Below are 21,292 nucleotides of genomic sequence, written 5' to 3' on the forward strand. Positions count from 1 at the left end.
TGCAATTAAGAAAAAGCAACGAAATATTTAATATTGACTTGAGAATCTCTAACATTTATTCGTGCCTTTTGCTATTACATTTGCTGCTTTCTCTTCTTCTTCTTTTTTGCTTTTTTGCTTGCTGTTTCGGTATATTCTTGCTTGCTTGCTAGCATATATTTCTTGTAGGACCACTGCTCTATGCATCACTTGGTTTGTAAACAGCCATTTAGCTGCAATGAACCAAGGCCAATCCCTTCAAACCATAACAACTAGGCCTAGGGTCCTTGCTTCAATTTGGGCCTGGACTTTGTCAAAAATAGGACCCTCACAAAGTTCAAGAAAAATTTTATTTAACTAAACTTTTGAAAAGATGTAGCTTGCAACATTGATAATGAGGCTATCATGTAATGATTTCAAAATAGGAAAATTCATAGAAGAAAATTGTAAGACTTTATGTATTTGTATGTGTGTGTATTTTTTCAATATATAAAATTCTCTTTTTATTAGATTTTGTATAATTTAAATTTCTTAATGACCACTCTCAAAAACCTTCCTGGACCCACCACTGATAAAAATTCCACTTGAAGATTTGCAATCTCCAAACCAAGACAAAGTTTTATTTCACCAAGATATTTCATATCAAACCTATTATTTAAATAATATAATTGGAAATTTTTGTTAGCTCCTATAGCATCCCCATAACATATAAATCATCAATATATATTGCAACAATGATAAATCATAATTCAAAATTTTTAATAAAATCGCAATAGACAATTGTACAATTTTTTTTTTAATTTTTTTTTTAAAAATTCATATAAGGATTTTTGTATATGCTTCATGCATTGTATATCATTTGAGAGTATTCATGTATATATCATTATCTAAATACTAGTATGTAACCCGTGCAATGCTTACGCATGGGAATAATAAATTCAAGTGGTGTTATTGATATTAGCTTGGGTTATTAAACATATCTGACATTAATTCGACCAGGACAATTAGAGGTATTAAAATGGTTTTTCCTTGCAATTTTTATGATATTAGTTATGCCAAGTTTCTCATTACATTATTCTCAAAGAAAGTTTCTCATTACATTACTATTATGTATATAATTTTGAAAATCACTATTACATACTACATATACAATATCAATTTACAATCATTGTACATGAAATTATACTAAATATAACACAAAAAAAAAAAAAGATTAGTCCAATAATATTTCCTAAATTGAATGGGGATGGGTGCATGAGATTGTTTAGCTCAATTACAATTTTTTAGGTTCAAGATTTTCGCATACAAAATATCTGAAGAGAAACAATTTAAAAAAAAAAAATATATATATATATATATATATATGCTCATTAGTCTAGAGAAAAAAATAATAGCAAAAATCTAAACAATTTAATTTTTATGGAAAGTTAACAAAAGCAAAATCTAATTTTGATTCTAATTGATTTCCTTTTAAGCTTTTGGTTAAATATATATATATATATATATATATATATATATATATTGCCTAGTTAGTAATAGATCATACATAGTCAAAGTATATTATATAAATAACTCATAAATTTAAATTATTTTTAGTTACACAAAAAAAAGGCTCATAAATATAAAATAATTCAAACTCTATTTTCCAATAAATTGTATATAGAGTTAGATATATGATTAGGTTTTTTTATGATTTATTTATATTGGACTTATTGTTTTCTACACTGAATTAACTCACTTGGTACAAAAATTTAAAAACTTAAATTAGATAGGACATCTGACACAAAATTAAACTCTAATTGAAATCCAATTTTTGCATTGAATTAACTCACTTGGCACAAAAATTTTAAAGTTTAAATTAGATGGGACATATGGTGCAAAATTATACTCTAACTGAATTATAATTTAAAATTTAATCGAATTTTTTCTATGTTTTGCTTATTACTAATATATATATATATACATATATATACATACATATATATATATATATATATAGATATGGTGCAATCATATCCATTAAATGCATATCTAAGTTTTACGTAACTACAAATCTAATAATCTAAATGTAGTTGTATTCATTACATGACAATATGTCTCTTCATAATTAATATTAATTCCTTGCAAGAAACCTTGTGTGACACTCTTCATAATTAATATTAAGTCCTTGCAAGAAACCTTGTGTGACAAAACATGCTAAGTACATTATTACGAGACAAAAGAAATACAAGAGCATGACAACAACCTTCTTTAAAGGCTAAAGGCTAAAAAGTATAGACGATATCACCTTTGAGCATTCACAGTAAGGAAGCTATAAAATATTGTTTTTAGCAACTTAAAAAGTAATTTTATATATTTTAACAACTCACATTTAACGTCAAAGAATCTTTGACATCAATAAAAATAAAATAAAATAAAATAAATCAAAGAATCTATATTAACATTCATCTCATTAAAATAATATAAACAACTTATTAAAATAAAATAAAACTTCCCCACAAAAACTCACAACAACCACCCACCACAACCTTCTCACCACCACTGTGGTAGCCACAATCCACTGAAAAACAAAAAAATGCAAAACAAAACCACCACCATAACCACAACGACAACCACCGTTATCAACAACCCACCACAAAAAACCTAGCAAAACCTAGCAACCCACTTTCGCCAAGAAACACTACTGAGTCAAAATCCACCATTAAAACCATTATCACCAATACAAACACAACCAAAACCCACTAGCACCAAGTCCCACTAAATCAAACCCATGAGCAAGCCACAATCAAGCCATCAGAGCACGGCCAACTCAAACCCACAAATCCGAGCATGACGACACCTCACAAATCACAAAATCGGCAATCCAAACCCATGAATCTGATCTCCACACCGAAGTAATAACAACAACAACAAAAAAGTGTAGTTCTTATAGTTTATTTTTAGGTTTGTATTGGTTGTAGGCAAATGACTTAAATAGATAGATAGAGAACCAAATAGTCCCAAACACTGTCACAAAAGTTAGAGAAATTGATTAGGTAAAATCAAATAAGTTAGAAAAATGAAGGAAATTGATGAGAAATTAAAAGAATCAAAAGAATTGAAATTGCAATCATAGTCATAGATTGATATTAAGAAAATTACTTTTGGTTTGGAATCGTCGACAAGACCTAGGAAGTTGCAGAAATAGATAAACAGCTAAGAAGATGCCCACGAATCCGATCTCACCTCAACATTGATGTCCACAATCCGATTTCACATGGGCTGGGTTTGGAGCTGAGAGGAGAGAGTAGAGGAGAAAGAAAATAAAAAAGAGAAAACAAACCTTATGCATGTGAAGTGATTTGTGAGTGTGTGGGGAATAAAAATAAAATAGTTTTTATTATATCATCCAGCTACTATGAGCTACTAGAGTTAGTAGCCCACTGTAGTAATCACTCAAAAAATGTTAGCTTTACCGTTTTTACTGTAGTGTGTGTTTTTGGTTGCTAAAATGACTATTTAGTTATTTTAGCAACCTTATTGTAAGTGCTCTAATACCCCTAAGGCCTCGTTTGGGAGGAGGGAATGGAATGGAAAGGAATGAAAAAAATAATTTTAGAACATTCTTCCCTTCCTTTATTTGGGAGTTTTAATGGAGGGAATTGAGAGTTTAAGTGGGAGAGAATGGAATTGGTAGGAAGGAACGCTCATTCCTTTTTATTCCTTTAAAACTTCAAATTTTCATTCTCCCCGAAATTGGGAGGAATTAGAGGGAATAAAATTAGATTCAATGATTTTTTTATTAAAACTCCCAAAATACCCTTATATATTCAACCATTTATTTTAAAATAGGGGTTTAATAGTAATATTGTCATAAAATGATTCCATTCCATTCCCTCCATGTTACTCCAAAACAAAATTATTTACATTCCATTCATTTTCATTCATTTCCATTCCTTTATTTTAAAACATCCAATCAAGGTTACTTAATTTCATTATTTTCCATTCCCTTATAATCATTCCATTCCATTCCATTTCATTCCCTTATGAACTCCCAAATGGAGTCTAAGGAAAATAAACCAATCTTCCCCATGATTGATAGTTTTTTTCATCTTGCTTGATTGAGCTTTGGTCTCGCTCATGCTAGCCTCTTCAGTTAGCAACACTTCAAGAATACAGAAAAAATAATATATATATTTTATTTTTCCTTTTTATAATTTCTTAAATAAATTTTTAGTGTATATTATTTTAAATTCTTGAAATTTACTATGAGGAAAAAAAAAAAAAAAACCCGAAATATCCATACATTTTTTTAATTTTCGAAAACTCGACTTAATTTTATAAACCACGGGGCCCAATAAGGTGGTCCCAAGCAACCCGGAACCCGAAATGTTGACATATTGATATTCCGTGCACTGCGAAGCAATCAAAAAAAAAAAACTAATCCCATTCCGAACCAACGCTGCCATTTGTATTTAAGCAATCAACACCTGTTCAGTTCTTTTGCGAAAGTAACGGAGGTTCCCTAAAACAAAAGAAAAAGAAAAAAAAAAAAGAACGAAAGCCAAACCCAAAAAGACCCAATTTGGTTATGTCGCAGAGAACTAGACGACGCTGCGAGGGCACAGCCATGGGTGCCATCGTTCTCGACCTCCGACCCGGTCTCGGTATCGGACCTTTCTCTCTCGGTATTTCTCAACTCATCTCTAACCTTTTCGATTTTTAGTATCGTAGTATATCTGGTCCGATCGTTTTCCCGATTAGTTTCAGATTTGGATTATATCCTAATCAGCTTGATTTTTTAGTTATTCACCTGTTTGGTTCCCGAGAAATTAAATAATTGTTTGCTAGTTTTAATGAAATAATGTTTTGTTGAAGCTGTAATGGATGAAGTACAATTCACTCAACTACCAAATTGAGTGTTAGGTTAGGTTACCGGTAACTTTGTGCTTCAAAAGCTTAAGCTAATTAGAAGAATTTTAGGCATTTTAGTGGTTAATAAATGTTTTAAATAATTTTGGTGCTGAAAATGGTTGTTGTTGTTTTTATAGGGATGCCAATATGTGAAGCATTTGCTCAGATAGAGCAGCAGCCTAATATCTATGACGTTGTTCACGTGAAGTACTTTGATGAGGTTTGGTTTAGAGAATTGCACGCGTACTTTGTGATTTTTCAGAAATTCAATTGATGCAATATTTGATTTTTTGTTACACATTTACGCCATGAATTCAGTTGGAGGTGTCTTATATATTTGTACATACGAGTCTTATGCGGTCTTGATCTTGTAAGTACCTCTTATGGTGGTTGTTTTATGCAGGAGCCGCTGAAACTGGATCTTGTTATTAGCTTTCCAGATCATGGTTTTCATCTTCGTTTTGATCCTTGGTCTCAGGTAATACTTTTGTTTGTTTTAAGGTTTTTTGTTAGGGTTCCTTGTTGCAATCCTGCGGATTCTTTCTTTAGTGAGCTGTGAGCATCAATGGGATGATGAAACTATTGAATATAGTTTTTGAACCTATTTTGTGATTGTTTTAGTCATTTTGGTAACTAGTGCATTGTTTTGAAAGGATACTATTCAAAATTGTTAGATGTAATTATTTTTCATGCCTAATTCATGGAATGAAGCTTTGCCTTTGGACTTATTGGGCAAACTAAGTTCATCTTTCTACTTTGGATACCTTGTGCTTTTTAACTATGGATTTTATGTGGCAGTGAAGATGAATGGGCCTCTGAAGAAATTTCTCTGAGACATAATCGTTACATTATGATAATTATTATTTTTGTTCTTTTCATATCTAGAATTGTTGTTAGAACTGGTGTTTTATTATTTATCTTGTATGCCAGGTTAAACCACATGATAAACTTATATGAAGAACTATGTGGGATATAGAAAACAATAAATTCTGAGGTTTCAACTTTCAGCATGGGCATGATATTAATGTGTGCATCTATTGAAGAAATTAAAAGCACAATAGGATTAGCACAATCACTTCAAGCTGTTTAAACTGTCAACTTGTGACCTGAATGGAGGTTTTCTTTTTCATATTTTTTTTTTACTTAATTGATGCAAGTAAATCAAATTTTATCTGTGGCAAAGAATTTTTTGGATTGGCAATTCAATAGACCATCTCAATTCTTTGGCATAGGTTCTTCAGTTTACATAATGGATAAATTACTCAGTGGAAAAGAGTAATTCTGTCTTTCTAGTTATTGCTTGGGACTATAAATTTGTTTCATCATTGGATTTGCTAGTGCAGTTGCCTTATGTTTTGAGTTCCATTCACCTTTGAGTTTTGATATAATTTTGGTGCTCCGATCTCCAAAATTTGTTGTTATTGCTCACATGGATTGTTGTTATAAATTGATTTTGTGTGCAAATATAATGTACATGACTATATTGTGATACAATTTGATTAATTTGACTTTGAATTTTGTGTCAGAGGCTAAGGCTTATTGAAATTTTTGATGTAAAACGGCTTCAAATGCGCTATGCTACTTCTCTGATTGGGTAAGTTACTAAAATAAGTTTTATGATTTTTATGCTATTAGTTTTATTAATGACCTGCGTTTCCTTTTGTAGGGGACCATCCACTCTAGCTACTTTTGTAGCTGTATATGCACTTTTTGGGCCAACCTTTCCTGGAATTTATGACAAAGTTAGAGGTGTTTACAATCTATTTTACCCAGTATGTATATGGAATACATAACTATGTCATAGTTTTATTTTTTTCCTAATATATCCTTGTCTTATTGTCTTACATCTTGGGGACTGTCTTATGTGCATATTTTGCAGGGCCTATCCTTTGCCTTTCCAATTCCTAGCCAGTATACAGATTGCTGCCATGATGGGGAAGGTATTGTTTCAGCATTTCCCAACTTGGGTTTTTACTTGTTTGAGTGAATTTTCAAGTTCTGATTACTTAAATTGACTCCTTTATTTCTTTTATGAAAGCGGAATTGCCATTAGAGTTTCCGGATGGCACCACACCTGTGACTTGCCGTGTCTCCATATATGATAGTTCTACAGACAAGAAAGTTGGTGTAGGATCCTTAATGGACAAGGCTTATGCTCCTCCATTACCTGCTGGCAGTCTTTACATGGAAGAGGTGCATGTTAAGGTTTGGTTTCATCCTTCATCTACCTGCAGTATTTTGATTGAATTGTCATCGTGCTTGAGTCTGGTATCATTTCAATTGAATTGTTTGCAGAATCCAGTGGGCCATCTTATGGATGGTCACCTGCTTCTCCTATTAGCATCAACCATTTAGCTTTAAGTATGGAAATTTGTTGGACCATCAAATAAAGCTTTGATTTTGAATGTTTTAGTGCTTGCCAATTGTGTTATTTATTTAGTTATTTGGTCTCTGAAGTGTAGTTTTTTGACCCATTTGAGTTTGAATATTGGATAAAATTTAATTCAATGTCAGTATTGTCCAGCTTGGAGAAGAATTATATTTCACTGTTGGTGGCCAACATATTCCTTTCGGTGCATCCCCACAGGCAAGTTTTAAGTTTAATGCAATTAAGCTTTAGTATCTTTTTTCTTGGTAAATGCTTTCCTGCTCAGATATTACTTTATGCTTTTGTTTCATTTTGTGTCATACAATTTTCCATGGAATCTTAGATGTCATTTAGGCTCTTAATGGAGGTGCAATGTAATCAGAATTGTCTTTCTTTCTTTCACACTCACTCACATGCACATGCACAGATGTGCAAGCTATAGATATAAATAATTTTATTTCTGCCGAAAACAAAATAAATTGCTATCAACTTGACTCACAAAGCCTTATCTTAAAGAATTCTGGAACTATGTTGGAAACAAAACTATCATACATTTAACGAGTTCTATTTGGGCATAATTTGGTATTTCTTAATGATAATTAAAAAACTTTGTCACTAGGATTTTTAAATTACATAAATTAGTTTAATTGCTGGATTTTTCTTTATCATCTCTTTTATTTTCTGGGTTCTGTTAATGACGTATTGTTTTTAGAAGTTTCAATGATATTTTAAAATTTCCATATACTTCTGTCATTTTCTGGTTAGTTTGTGTTCTTATGAGGGGCCAGATTGATGCAATGTTGTCATGCCTAATTTTTTTAGTTTTCTTTTTTCTGCAGGATGTGTGGACTGAATTAGGCCGTCCTTGTGGAATTCATCAAAAGCAGGTATTACTGAGACAGGAATATTTCTTTCTCATTATTGTTTATCTAGTGCGAGATATTCTATTAAGTCATACACCATGCTGTGTTTTCTGTCTCTTTGACATGAAATGCAATGAGGAAAGTATCTTTTCAGCACAGAGGCAATTGAGTGTTGCATGCTTTAGAAGAAAATTTATATTTTATTCTAAGACATATCGATGAACTAAGTTGCATTGTTTGCTTTTGACATCCATGTTGTGTCCTGTAATGCTCTTTAAGTCTTCCATTGCCATGTTGGTTGAAAATTCTTTTTGTTAATAATTTCTTTCCCTCATTGGAAGGTGTCTGAATTCCAGTATATTTATGACACTGGAATAATCTGGCTATGCTTGTATCTGCGGCTGCATAGGTGCTTGGGCTGTTTTTATTATCCGGTGTCTAAGCACTATTACTATCATTACTATATTTGAATTGTTTGTCATAATTAGTGAATATTGATTTGATTTAGTTGTACAGGTAGATCAAATGGTTATTCACTCTGCATCAGACCCTCGTCCACGGACAACACTTTGTGGTGATTATTTCTACAATTATTTTACCCGTGGTTTGGACATCTTATTTGATGGGCAGGTAACAACTTTTAGTTTTTGGGTTCTAGTGATATGTGTAATCATGATACCATGCATGATGACCTTTGCACTTAGGAATTATAATATCAGTGTTTTGTATTTGCAGACCCATAAAATCAAGAAGTTTGTTTTGCACACAAACTATCCTGGTCATGCAGACTTCAATTCATATATAAAATGCAATTTTGTTATATTTGGTTCGGACTGTAAGTTCTTTATCTGTTTCAGAAGCTTCCAATTAAACCTTTTAATAGAGAAACCAATGAACCATTTTTCATTTTGTTTCTTTTAGTTGAGGGTTCTTTTGAGGAAGTAAATAGCAGTGGACACAGGATTACACCAAGCACCAAGTGGGAGCAAGTGAAGGTATATTGTTTTTGCCTACTTGTTCTTCTCCATATTCTTAGTTTTTGTCTTTTATTTTTCATTTTCAATCTTTTCCGTGGTTGTGATGCAGAGTTTCAATTAGAGATTTTAGGTGTTTGAGTAAGTATCTAATTGGATGTGTCTAGTGAGTAGAATCATATATTTCAGTATAGCGCCTGTTTCTTGGTACCTGGTTATTGGGTTGGGGGGGAGCCTGGGAGGTGGGGTTTCATTCAATATTCAAGTTGCTTTATCATTTTTGGAAAAATCTTGTTTTTTTTTTTCTCTTCTAGATTGTTTATTCCTCATCTGCTGGCAGTAAGTTTGTGGGTGGGACATATCATATGTTTGCCAGATTAAACTGAACAGAGACATAACTGTACCCCATTTATCCATGTTACTGCTGTCTTAACCTTTAATGTCTACTCCCTTTATAGTTATTTAGGAAGTAACAAAGATTTTTACTTTTTAGGAAATCCTTGGTGACTGTGGGCGAGCTGCCATCCAAACACAAGGTTCTACAAGCAATCCTTTTGGATCTACATTTGTGTATGGTTATCAAAATGTTGCATTTGAGGTGAGTTAGTGATGATCTATACATCTTACTCGCTTACAATTTTGAACACCTTTCTGGTCTCTAAAAATGAAAAACAAAGTAAATTTAAATCCGAGTTCTGTTGAGTCAGACAATTATACTGCTATACTTTTAAGCTTATTGTATGGCTAAGTGGGACTACTAATAAGATTTTCATTGATATTAGCAGGTGATGAAGAATGGCTATATTGCAACTGTAACTCTCTTCCAATCATGAGTATAGTGTCTGGTAGGTTGCTCTATCTTGCTCTTCCTCAGGAATAATGTTCTTTTGTCTTTGCACACGTTCAGTTCTACAATTAGTTTCCTATATTGTTCTTTAGTTATCATTTGATAAGGTTTGTTTAGCTAAAATTCTTGGATCTACTAATCTTGGAGAGTTTGGAAGTTTGGTTCTCATTAGTCACTGTTAGAATCTTGTCTGTCAACATTTTTAGAGAACCACCATTGTCTTGATATTTTTCAACTCTTAAAGGTGTTATGGTGTAGATACGACTGCATTGTGATGTTTATCTTAGTTCAACTGTGTGTTTTCTAAAATGCTGTTGATTATTGCAGTTTCTGATCCCTGTTACTTGTGATTATTGTTATTTTTAAGGTTTGTTCAAATTGGATGCTGACACATCACGAGGAGTAGGTGGGATATGTACATTCAATTGGTGCTGAAGCAGCAAATGCTCTATGTAACTTCACCATGGCACGGGACACTTTGTACAGTTATTTATTAATTTGTACAGAAACGTTTATATTGTGCTAATATTTATTTGACTTGGTAATTGTTCAAAGAAAAGATGCAAAGACAAACTGCCACTTTTCATTTTATAGAATGTACATTTCATATCTCAGTTTAGGCATATTCATTTGTTTATTGAAAGTCTTTTTTATGAACTCTTTCTACTTTGATGGTTCTAATCATTCAACTTGTAGTACAATACCTTATAGCCTAATGAAAATTCTGAGGAGACTGCGGTTCAACTATTCCGGGTGAATGTTTTGCTTGGGAAAAAAAGGAATAAAAAAGAAAGAAAAACTCATCAAGTTTTTGGAAATAGCATAACAGTTTGCTACTTAACTTCCGATATTGAGGGTTACATGATATAAGGGGAATGAGATTAGTCATTCCAATAGCATAGTTTAGTTTAGTAGCAAACTATTATGCTATTACCAAAAACTATGCACATATTTTTTGAGGAGAATGCTAAATTCCAATAGCATAGTTCAATTTAGTAGCAAACTATTATTCTATTTCCTAATTAGGAGGATGAGAAATAGCATAATACTTGCACTACATGTGCCATACAAGAATCTCTGCAGATGCCGGCTTTACTTGCATGCTTTTTTTTTCAATTTAACTGTTGGGAATGAGAATATGTGTTGTGTTGTAACTCACTAAAATATATTTTTGAGTTGCACCGTGGCGTTGATGGTGTACCAAGTGCAGTTGATAACTTGAAATTATCCCTAGTTTGGGAGCCAGTCCTGGCCATTGATAAAACCAAGTGAAATAAATGGTTCAGCCTCCTCAGCAGTGAGCTCCCTAGACCATGAAACTCTGCCCCCGAAATCAGCCCCTGGTCCCCAACACTTGTATTGTCCATAAAATACGGTCCTGCAAAGCACATGTTAACGTTGTCTCAATTGGTTAAATACAATGATGCTGGCACATAATCAAAGGCATGTGGTAAAGGGAAAAAAAGAGAACAAACATACGTTTCCCTGTTTTTGTCTCCCCAGTCATACCATCCTCTAGGAGTGATGATCTTGTCCATATATGTGTACGCAAAGACTACCCTAGAAAATGTGCCCCAAGCTCTTCCCAGGTAAAGGGCACCTGATCCAGTGACCTTGCAATTGACAAATGAGAAGCCAGTTTCCTCAAGGAAGCTCTCTCTCTTTTGAGCAGTCAAGGCTCCATAGGTACTGGTGATGGCATTTAAATGGCACTCCTTATAGCACGAGAGACCATTTCCGAAAATGAAATCGACGGAGCCTTCAATGTAGCAATCCTTAAAGTAGTGTCTGCCTATGTGATCATAAAGAGTGTCTTGTGCTCCTATAACTTTGCAACTGAAGAAGGCTGCTGTGTCAGCTGAAATCCGCAGTGCCACTGCTTGCTTGCCTAGAGCTCCTGATGGTGGCGATGGTGCTATATTCTGTTATTTCAAAAAATCGACACCTTACTTTAGCCATTAAAAGCCTTCTTTATTCTTCTTCAATCAATATGTGTGTGAGGGTATAAAGTATAAACATATATCATTACTCATGGGTTCCATACGGAGGGATCTTTTCTATAAGAAAAATTATCTTATGAGATTGTCTCATAAGATACTGTCATATATCATTACTCATAGGGGTTCCATACAAAAGGATATTTTCTATAAGAAAAATTATTTTATGAGATTGTCTCATAAGATACTGTTTCGCTTTAAAATATATCTCACACAAAGTGTGAGACTCACATGTTGTGAAAGGCTTGTTCTAAACTAAAAGTTATAATTTTTTATTTATCTATTATTTTTTAAAGGGAGGGTTGTAGATTTAAATGGTCACTAATGTGACTGATTCATCACTTAAATCCTTACTTGCTGTTAACTTTGGTTGTGTGTTAGTACTCACTAACAATTAAAAAAAAGGGTAAATCATGCACTTATTCTTATAGTTTAGGAATGATTTTAAATTGAATTCTAATTTTTAAAAAGTTTCAATTAAAATCATTAACTTTATAATTCGTTTGAATATTTATAAACAAAGAAGAGTGAAATTATGAAAACTCATATAAGCTAGACTTAGAGCCTAATCTAGGCTCTAAAATCAGTCCATGTGAATCTTTGGATATAAAAAATCTGATGAAATTATTTAAGAATCCTAACAGATAATTACACTTTGATAAAGATATAATCGTTGTGAATTTTTTTTTTTTTTTTTGGGTACTAAAATACCTCATGATGTTAATTTGTGCCAAGATAAGTCTTATTAGGTGTAGTTTATTTTGTTTCGTGAAATAATTCACGGTTTTAATTGAACTTTTTCAAAATTATCCATAAATTACAAGAGAATTGTGTTTTTGGAAAACAACATATATGGAAATGGAAATTGAAGTATACTTTGACTGAGCTTAGACCTACAACACCCTACCTTAAGACTTATTCTGTAAAACTTTGAGACTAGTAGATAAATTAATAATGGTAAATACCGAAGCCAAAATCATGAAATTGACTGACCTTGAAGGTGATGTTCTTTGCAATGAAGTAAGGAGCATCAACTGCAAATGTGGCAGAACCAAAGGTACCCAATGGATGCCCAGTTTGTCCAATTCGGTCGGCTGTGTCGTCCCACTCAATAATGGTGTTATCAGCACCAGCACCTTCCAGGGTAATGTATGCCATAGTCGCAGGAATTAGGACCTTTTCCCTACATTTTTGCTCATAGTAAATTTAAACCAAAATATAACACTTTGACTGTTAGTGTTAGATACAATAAATAAAATCTTAATTGTTTAATGGTCTCTCTCTATTTTAGATCATTCTCTCTTCCCCCCTTCCCCCTCCCCTCTCCCAAAAAAAGTGAAGCAATTTTGTGTTATGAATGATTTATTGTTCGTTTGTTATCAGTTTTTTTTTTTTTTTTGCTAAAAAATTATAATGTTTATATTTGAAAAAATGGGATTTTAAGAAACTGCACATGAAATAATATAAACTAAAAGTTAAATCGAAAAAGCTCGTGTCAAACGAATACTTAATGTTATAAATGAAAGACTATTTGAGAATATGTTTTGGAGGAGAAAATGTTTTGGCATGACTATTATACAAACACAAATTATATAGGATTACAGGTAATAAAAAAAAAAAAACACAAAATCTAGTATATTGGTTTTGTGTTAATGTTACTTTATAAACACAGAACAAGACCAAGCAACCAACCACAACTAAATATGATCCATGAGTAACAAAACAAAGACAGCTCCATTTATTACCTGTAAATCCCTGCACTGATGGAAATAACCACCCGACAGTTATTGACTACTGGTATTGAACTGATAGCCTTTTGAACTGTAACAAAATTACCAGTTAACTTCGAGTTTTTGTTTACTCTTATGGTTGAGCAAGGTGTTAACTTGTTGGTTGCTTTCTGGAAGAGAGAGTGCTTGAAGGAACCTATTTGTTTGACCCAATTCAGGTACTCCTTTTCGCTCACCAAGTACCCATTAGACACATTTGTATGTGGTAAAGAACTCGTGCTGTCCAACAATAAAATCAACAAGAACAGCTTTACTACTATCTTATTGAAGCTGTGATTGTGAAGGCTGATTGTCATTGATGCTGCTAAGTGCTAAGTGAAAAAGTACGTAAAAAAAAGTCTCTAGGTGTAGTTGAAACTTGAAAGCCTTAAACTAAATTTGGTAAGCTTGGAATTTGAGTTTGTTTGAATGGAAGGTTTAAAAACATAAGAGCAGGGAAGGTCAAGGGAATCTAGCAAGTTGTGGCTCTATCTGGATTGTCACTTCCAATCACACCCATTAGGCCCAACTGTGATTTTCTGTCAAGTGGGGTTTCTTCTTGTCTGTTCTGGTGAAATTGTTTGTTTAATACATTAAAAGAAAATTAAATCAATCTAGTTTGCTGGACAAAACAGTGGATCATCACATGAGGCTGATAAAGCTTTACCTAATTGAACGTTGGGCTTAATAAAGGTGCATCTCTTGTGGCTCATTTTTAGACCTCAATTAGATAGAAAGTCTTGTAGTGGGGGAGACAGCAAAAATGGTGTGAATCTTTTTCATGTTTCATTTTTATTTGTAGGGTGAATGTAGCTTGCTAATGTGCTAGGAGAAAAAACAAACGAAGGGGTATGTTTTGGGTACAAGTGTGGTAGAAGATGACGAGAGGTGGTCATAAACATCATGTTCATGATGGAGAATCGGAGATGCTACATAAGCATATAGTTTTTTTTTTTTTTGGGTTGATGGGAACATGAGCATATAGTTGATTTGATAGCGTAATGATGATTTCATTTGTGTACAAAGTTTGTTTGGCCAAGGATTGGTTGTCCTCACATAAAATTAGGTACATCTTATGTAGTTTTCATTTTTTGTGTGGAAAGTGAGTGAATATTTTCAAAAACTATATGTTCTAATGACATTTGGTCCTATTTTGTGGAATTAAGATCTGGAGGTCAAATTTCTCTGCTTATACTTCAAAAAATAAATAATCAAACAATTATAAACAATTGAGCATATAGTTTCCTTAAAAAAAAAAATGCTAGTGTCTTTAATTCCAAATTTTAACCCTCATGCTCCATGACAATTTCTTTTGGGTGTAATGTTTGTTTGGCCAATAATTTATTGTCCTCACATAAGGCTAGATACACTTGATAATGATTTCAACTTATATGTAAAAAGTAAGTAAACAATTTTGTCAATGGTCATATGATTTAATAGCATTTTGTCCTTGTATGGGGATTAAGATTCAAATGTCAAATCCCTTTTCTCACTTAATGAAAAAGTAAGTGAACAATTGAAAATGATTGATTGATAATGTGTTTTAAAATTTTGATCCATACATTCCTAATGCTTTTAAGCTTTTTTTTTGAGAATGAAATGCTTTTAAGCTGGTATTACCAAAAAAAATAGTTATTTGATAACGTGTTTTAAAATTTTGATCCATACATTCCTAATGCTTTTAAGCCGGTAACACCCAAAAAAAAAAGTTAAAAAAGGCAGAAGTCAAAAATTTAAATTAAATTCCGTTGCCGGGACTTGAACCCGGGTCTCTCGGGTGAGAGCCGAGTATCCTAACCAACTAGACTACAACGGACTTGTTGTTTGAGTTACTCCAAAAATAATATAAATTTCAAATGCTTTGAGTACTAAATTAAATTCTGACACTCCTCAGAACAGGGTTTTAGTGCTGTGTCTGTCTAAACTCCTCGCTCGCTGGGCATTTCTCCTATCCGTTCTTACAGAAACACATAAAAACACAAACCAACCGTTAGAAACACACAAGCGATTTGTTTTGTTTTCATATAGTACAAAGAAGATTGATTGTTTTATCTTTCTTCTACGCCGAGCAGGTATGTTTTTTTGTTTTTGTTTTTTAAACTTCAATTTCCGCATTTGGAGTTTTTTTAATTCTCACGGATTTCAATTACTCACTCTTAGGTTAAATCCATTCTTTTATTTTCCATTCCACTGCAAAACCACACAAACATAATCGAATTTATTACCTGTTGGTTGGGTTCTAGAGGCTACTGTTTTTGGATTGTAATTATTTGGAGATTGAAAGTTAGATTTTATTTTGTAGATTACTATCTTCACTTTTATATTTATGATTACTGATTAAAAAAAAAAAAAAAGCTTTTTTATAATTACTACTCTACTAGGTTGGATATTTCTTGTTGCTATTGGGCTTATAATGCAGTGTTATTAGGCCAAAATACACTACTGATCCCTAAACTTTAGCTCATAATCGATTTTAATCCGTAAAGTTTGATGTGATCGCTTTCAGAACATAAACTTACATTGATCACTTTGAACTTCAGGGACTAAAATCGCTTGTGGCCTAAAGTTTAGGAGCCTTATTATATATTTATTTTAATTGATTCAAGTTGTTTTGTCTACTCAATCTGATATGGCCGATTCTGTTTATATGTTGCAGCCATTGGTTTGCGGTATTAGTTAGTGTGTCATAGATTGACAATAGCAACTTAGGCCAAAAGATGACAGTGTTTGGATTGACTGCTAGTCCATCAAGATGTTGTCTCCGGATACCTTCATGTGGCCCGGGCTCACTGAATAGGCGAGCTTTTGTGCTTTCTAGTCCTGGGAAGCCTAAACAACAGATTGATTCTCTCCGTTTAGTAAGGTACTTCTTAATTGTTACCAACTATTGAACTTGGAGTGAGGGCTGTACGCTACTATAACATTGTTATGCTTTTTCCTTGTTGTGACCGAACAGAACTGACTGGGTTGGTTCTAGACAAAGATGCAGAATGCGACCGTCTTACTTGATCAAGTGTGCAATGGATGCTTCCTATGGTGATACGCCAAATGAACCCACTGGTAATCTTTCACTTTCTTGATTAGTTGATGATTGTGTTATTGTTATCCATGGGGATTTATACTTAGTGGATAAAGGTTTATTGCAAGCCATGGTTTTGTAAACCTAAATAATAAATAAATGTGCATGTTTGTTGTGAACCTTTCTGTGGAAGAGCTCATGAGAACCTTCATGACCTTCTTAAAATTTTGTCCTGACCAGATGATGTGCATAGTGAAGCATTGACATTTGCCTCTGTGTTTGCTTGTAAGGCTGGGAGCTTTACTGAGCCATATTTTATTAGCGATTGATGGAGTTATTGGGCTACTGACCAGTTGTAACTTTAATATCTAACACTACATATTTTGTAGGAAGGGTGGAGAGGTAAGGGAAAAAGGGGAAGGATGGGGAAACGAGTGGATTCCACCTTTCTCTGACATTGTTTGGTTAGGAAGGAATGGAAATAGAAAGGAAGAGAAGATTGAAGCTATTTTCTTACTGAGCCAATTTAAATGGTTTAAGTGAAGATAAAATTGGAAATTCACATATTTTTCTTATGATACACAATCTCTCTCCTTCTATTTCTGCATTCATCAAACAAGGAAATTCTCTCTCACTGCCTTTTCCCTCATATGTCTCAGCATTGTAAAAAAGATAGTATAAATGTTGGAATTCACATTCATATGAACAAGAAAATAAAACATGTACATAGGACACAATATTTAATGTGGTTTGGCCAATTTCATGCCTGTATCTATGGGCAATGTTAACCAAAATCCATTATCCACAATATAGATTATAAAAACTCAAGCAAACATCACAAAAAAAACTATCACACTCGCACAAACCTCACAAACACACCAAAACCTCTCATAAGCATAAACTAACCCAAGTCCCAATACACCCAAAACAAACTCACTACGTACTCATAAACTTGACACTTCACAAGCCCAAAACCTCAATGCACTCACTGGTGTTCTCTCACTCAAAACAATTGGCAAACTATTCATTCACACATCTGAGTATCTTTCAAGCCCAAAGAACTATCAAACTACTCTTTGAAAAAACTCAGTCATGTTCTTCTAAGAGTGTTCTCTCCTCCCCAATGGGAGGACCTCTTGGACTAAAACTACTCTTTGAAAAAACTCAGCCATGTTCTTCTAAGAGTGTTTTCTCCTACCCATTTAGAATTCCCTTTATATTTTTATCTATATTTAAGGCTTCAATACTATTACTTTGGCGGACAAGAAAGAGCAAATTACTTTTTAGACTTTTCATTCATCCCAAGAAAATCCAAACCAAGTGAAAATAAGAATTTGAGGCAATTTCAACAGTAAATGTTCCTATTAGTGAGCTGCTTTGAGAATTCATGCCTAAGCTGTTTTTGCATCTGACATTTTATAATTGGATAAATTGTGGGCTGCTCTTGTATTGAGAAATTTGGTGTTGGGTGACTGGATTGCCTTTGTTGAACTTATTGGTGTGGCTCACCAGTATGACTTTCTTTCATGTCACCATACTTGCTCTATTCTGCATGGAATTTATTAGAATTTAGAAAGCATGTTTCACTCTTTCTCTCTGGGATTTAGCTTAGGTGGTTTAGGGTGGGTAGTGTTGGGATAGATTTTAGGTTCTACTCTTATCAATTATTAAAAAAAAAAATGGAGACATGAATGACTCTCTCTCTCTCTTTCTCTCTTCCCTTTGCTGAAATATAGGTAAGGCAACTAGGGACTTGCTCTTAGTTCCTTAAGCATTAAGTTGATGCAAACCTTCACATTGTAAGCGTTTTTTTGATTTATTGCTGCTGACCATATTCTTTTAATTTGGTTCACTAAATATTGTAACAATTTGGCACCATTGACTCTAAAATTCTCTCCTTTTCTGCAAGCTCAGCTATCTTTCCTAGAATTAATGTGAGGGACCCATACAAACGACTTGGAATAAGCAGGGAGGCTTCTGAAGATGAAATTCAAGCTGCAAGAAACTTTCTTATTCGTCAATATGCGGGCCACAAACCAAGTGTGGATGCTATTGAGTCAGCCCATGACAAAATAATTTTGCAGAAGTTTTATGATAGGAAGAACCCAAAAGTTGACATAAAAAAAAAGGTCAGAGAAGTCAGGCAGTCCCGTGTTGTTCAGGCTCTTACAAATAGGTTTCGAACTCCATCAACAAAGTTCATTATAAAAACATCTATTGCATTTATAGTGCTTGGGGTTCTCACTGCTTTCTTCCCAACCGAAGAAGGCCCGACCCTTCAGGTTGCAATCTCCCTGCTGGCTACCATGTATTTTATATACGATCGGTTGAAGAGCAAAATCCGAGCTTTTCTTTACGGGTATGTGGAACAGTATCTGTTTAATTAAACATGGAATATTGGAATGTTCCTGCTGTTAATCACTTAGGTCATTGTTGTGAGATTTTCTTCACAGAAAATTTGTATTGTACCAACCATTGCATTTAGTCCTGAGCCCAATGTCATGGTTTATGCTTCTATAATGAGCTAATGTTTTTCATGATTATCTTAAATGTCATGAGCTTTCCCTGTTTATGCAAACGTTCCAGATCAGCTTATGGTCTTCCCTTTTGAAATTAAATGCCCTCTTGAATCTCCCTGCTACTTAAAGCTGAAATATTACATAGATCCTTATCATAAAATTTGTTGTTATGTTGCAGGGCTGGATCTTTTGCTTTCTCATGGCTGTTGGGAACATTCTTGATGGTGGCTGTGATTCCTCCTGTACCTTTACTTAAAGGACCGAGGAGTTTTGAAGTGATGAGTTCATTAATAACCTATGTTCTACTTTGGATTTCATCTACATATCTTAAGTAGAGCCAATTATATATTACTACAAGGCCTCAATTCTTTTTGGAGTGGAGATCACCAGATTTTCTTTGTAGCTGGTTTGTTGATTCCCTGATTTTGCTTAATAGAACTGTGTGTATCTCTAATACAGTTTTGATTCTTTCCGGCTGTCGTGTTAATATTTTGTTGAATGAGCCTTCAGTTTAGGAAGAAAAGTTTTATGGAAATGGATGTTTTGTTGTTTGGAGAAAGCGTGTAAACTAGAAAAAGATACTGGTCAGGTTTGAGTGAGAGTCTAGTGGTACTAATTATTAAATAGATTATTTAACCTTGGTATTTTTGGAAAGTGGTTAAGTAAAATATGATTTTATACTAAACAAAAATTTTAGTACTACAAGTTAAGCCACAATTATTCCTATATGATAGATTATGATTGATTGTCACTTTTACAAGGACCCATAATTTTTGTAAATAATTGTGACAAAAATTGTGATTTAATTTATAGCAGTAAAATTTGTATGTGCTAAATAAATAAATAGGATTTGTTTTTGGTTGAGAAAAATATAAATAGGAATCTAAATATAGATCTGAAACTTTGAAAGCCTGAAATGGTCCACAGTCCACACCGACCACACCCGAGATAAAAGAGAAATAACGCAGTTCCATTTTCTCCCTCTTCAAAAGCAAAGTACCCACGCGCAGACTCCCATCCACAGCCAAAACAAAAACCCCTCATCTACTCCATAGAAACCCATCTCTCCAAGTAACCAAACTCCAAAACAACTCGTGCCTAAAGTGGCCACTTCTAATCATGTTAATATATCATGATAATATCAAGTCAACAAAATCATTTCTAGTTCCTCATGCAACCTAAGATTTATGTTTTCTAAAAAAAAATTATGATTTATGTATATTTCATCAATTTCACATAAATTATAAATGTTCTTCTCTTTTTAAAATGATGTTTAAAAGTCCCTTAGGACCTCACCCTATAAAAAAAAAAAAAAAAAAAAAAATCACAAACACACCATCTATTGTATTCCAACTTGAACCAATTAAAATAGCTTTTACTTTTTTGACAAATACATGGATAACCAAAAACATTACCTAACTAAAGATTAAATTTTTTAAAAGATTAGATTACATAACTTAACGTAACTAAAGATTTTTTTTTTTAAAATTTATAATTTCTGGATTCCAATTTGAATTTACTAATGTTCCAAGATCCAAGAATGAATCACAATTTGAAAAAAAAAACATAAATTGTAATAATTTTACAAATATATGGATAGCCAAAATTTACAAATTAAAGACCTAAGGTTAGAATAAATCTAATAAACATATTATGGTATGCGAACAAATACATGATGGATAGCAGAAACCAAAAACTAGACATGTATATGTCATCAATTTCATCAAATTGCTGTTTTACATCCAACCACACCCAAATTGCACTTTACCCGTGTTGATATTGCTAAAACTTCTTATAGCAACCGTGAACAGTAAATTAGTATATTTAAGAACTACTGTATCAGAGTTTGTAAAATAATATATATTTGGTATATTGTAAACTTGTTTGAAATGTTGAACGCCAATGCCCATTTTGCCCAACTGATAGGGGATTTCTACTGTACGAAGAAGCTATCAAATTAGAAACCCAAAATTAAATTCCATTTAGCATTTACACATTCCTATCTCTTACTTAGAGCAATCCTACTGTGGTGCACCCAGTCACCTACTCATTGCCCACCATACT

General features: G+C 33.2%; 3 protein-coding genes, 1 long non-coding RNA gene and 1 other non-coding gene across 6 annotated transcripts; 2 read left to right on the top strand and 3 right to left on the bottom strand.

Annotated features, from left to right (window-relative positions):
* Nucleotides 1-2,393: 2,393 nt before the first annotated feature.
* LOC126689666 (uncharacterized) lies at nucleotides 2,394-3,342 on the bottom strand. Its single transcript, XR_007644570.1, has 2 exons — nucleotides 3,121-3,342; nucleotides 2,394-2,985 (listed from the first exon to the last, which is right to left on the bottom strand). It is a non-coding gene; the product is annotated as an uncharacterized LOC126689666 (long non-coding RNA).
* Nucleotides 3,343-4,404: 1,062 nt separating this feature from the next.
* Nucleotides 4,405-10,538, top strand: LOC126733164 (PHAF1 protein At3g51130). Of its 2 annotated transcripts, none has more exons than XM_050436357.1 (15): nucleotides 4,405-4,646; nucleotides 5,010-5,092; nucleotides 5,276-5,350; nucleotides 6,399-6,466; nucleotides 6,539-6,644; nucleotides 6,752-6,812; nucleotides 6,911-7,077; nucleotides 7,397-7,459; nucleotides 8,080-8,127; nucleotides 8,620-8,733; nucleotides 8,839-8,938; nucleotides 9,025-9,098; nucleotides 9,571-9,675; nucleotides 9,860-9,922; nucleotides 10,292-10,538. In XM_050436357.1, exons 1-14 carry the CDS (start codon nucleotides 4,550-4,552, stop codon nucleotides 9,908-9,910), a joined length of 1,212 nt encoding a protein of 403 aa, XP_050292314.1. In that variant the 5' UTR covers nucleotides 4,405-4,549; the 3' UTR covers nucleotides 9,911-9,922; nucleotides 10,292-10,538. The 2 variants fall into 2 exon arrangements, with proteins under 2 accessions (XP_050292314.1, XP_050292315.1); XM_050436358.1 differs by having other exon boundaries at nucleotides 4,407-4,646; nucleotides 9,863-9,922.
* Nucleotides 10,539-10,583: 45 nt separating this feature from the next.
* LOC126733165 (probable pectinesterase 53) lies at nucleotides 10,584-14,267 on the bottom strand. Its single transcript, XM_050436359.1, has 4 exons — nucleotides 13,667-14,267; nucleotides 12,915-13,104; nucleotides 11,404-11,846; nucleotides 10,584-11,302 (listed from the first exon to the last, which is right to left on the bottom strand). The coding sequence occupies exons 1-4, from the start codon at nucleotides 14,005-14,007 to the stop codon at nucleotides 11,155-11,157; spliced, it is 1,122 nt and encodes a 373-aa protein (XP_050292316.1). The 5' UTR covers nucleotides 14,008-14,267; the 3' UTR covers nucleotides 10,584-11,154.
* Nucleotides 14,268-15,433: 1,166 nt separating this feature from the next.
* TRNAE-CUC (transfer RNA glutamic acid (anticodon CUC)) lies at nucleotides 15,434-15,506 on the bottom strand. Its single transcript has one exon. It is a non-coding gene; the product is annotated as a tRNA-Glu (tRNA).
* Nucleotides 15,507-15,589: 83 nt separating this feature from the next.
* LOC126733166 (protein CHAPERONE-LIKE PROTEIN OF POR1, chloroplastic) lies at nucleotides 15,590-19,700 on the top strand. Its single transcript, XM_050436360.1, has 5 exons — nucleotides 15,590-15,762; nucleotides 16,347-16,553; nucleotides 16,647-16,750; nucleotides 18,624-19,068; nucleotides 19,407-19,700. Exons 2-5 carry the CDS (start codon nucleotides 16,408-16,410, stop codon nucleotides 19,561-19,563), a joined length of 852 nt encoding a protein of 283 aa, XP_050292317.1. The 5' UTR covers nucleotides 15,590-15,762; nucleotides 16,347-16,407; the 3' UTR covers nucleotides 19,564-19,700.
* The last annotated feature ends 1,592 nt before the right edge of the window (nucleotides 19,701-21,292 follow it).

Source organism: Quercus robur, chromosome 6, assembly GCF_932294415.1.
Source record: "Quercus robur chromosome 6, dhQueRobu3.1, whole genome shotgun sequence".
NCBI lineage: Eukaryota > Viridiplantae > Streptophyta > Magnoliopsida > Fagales > Fagaceae > Quercus > Quercus robur.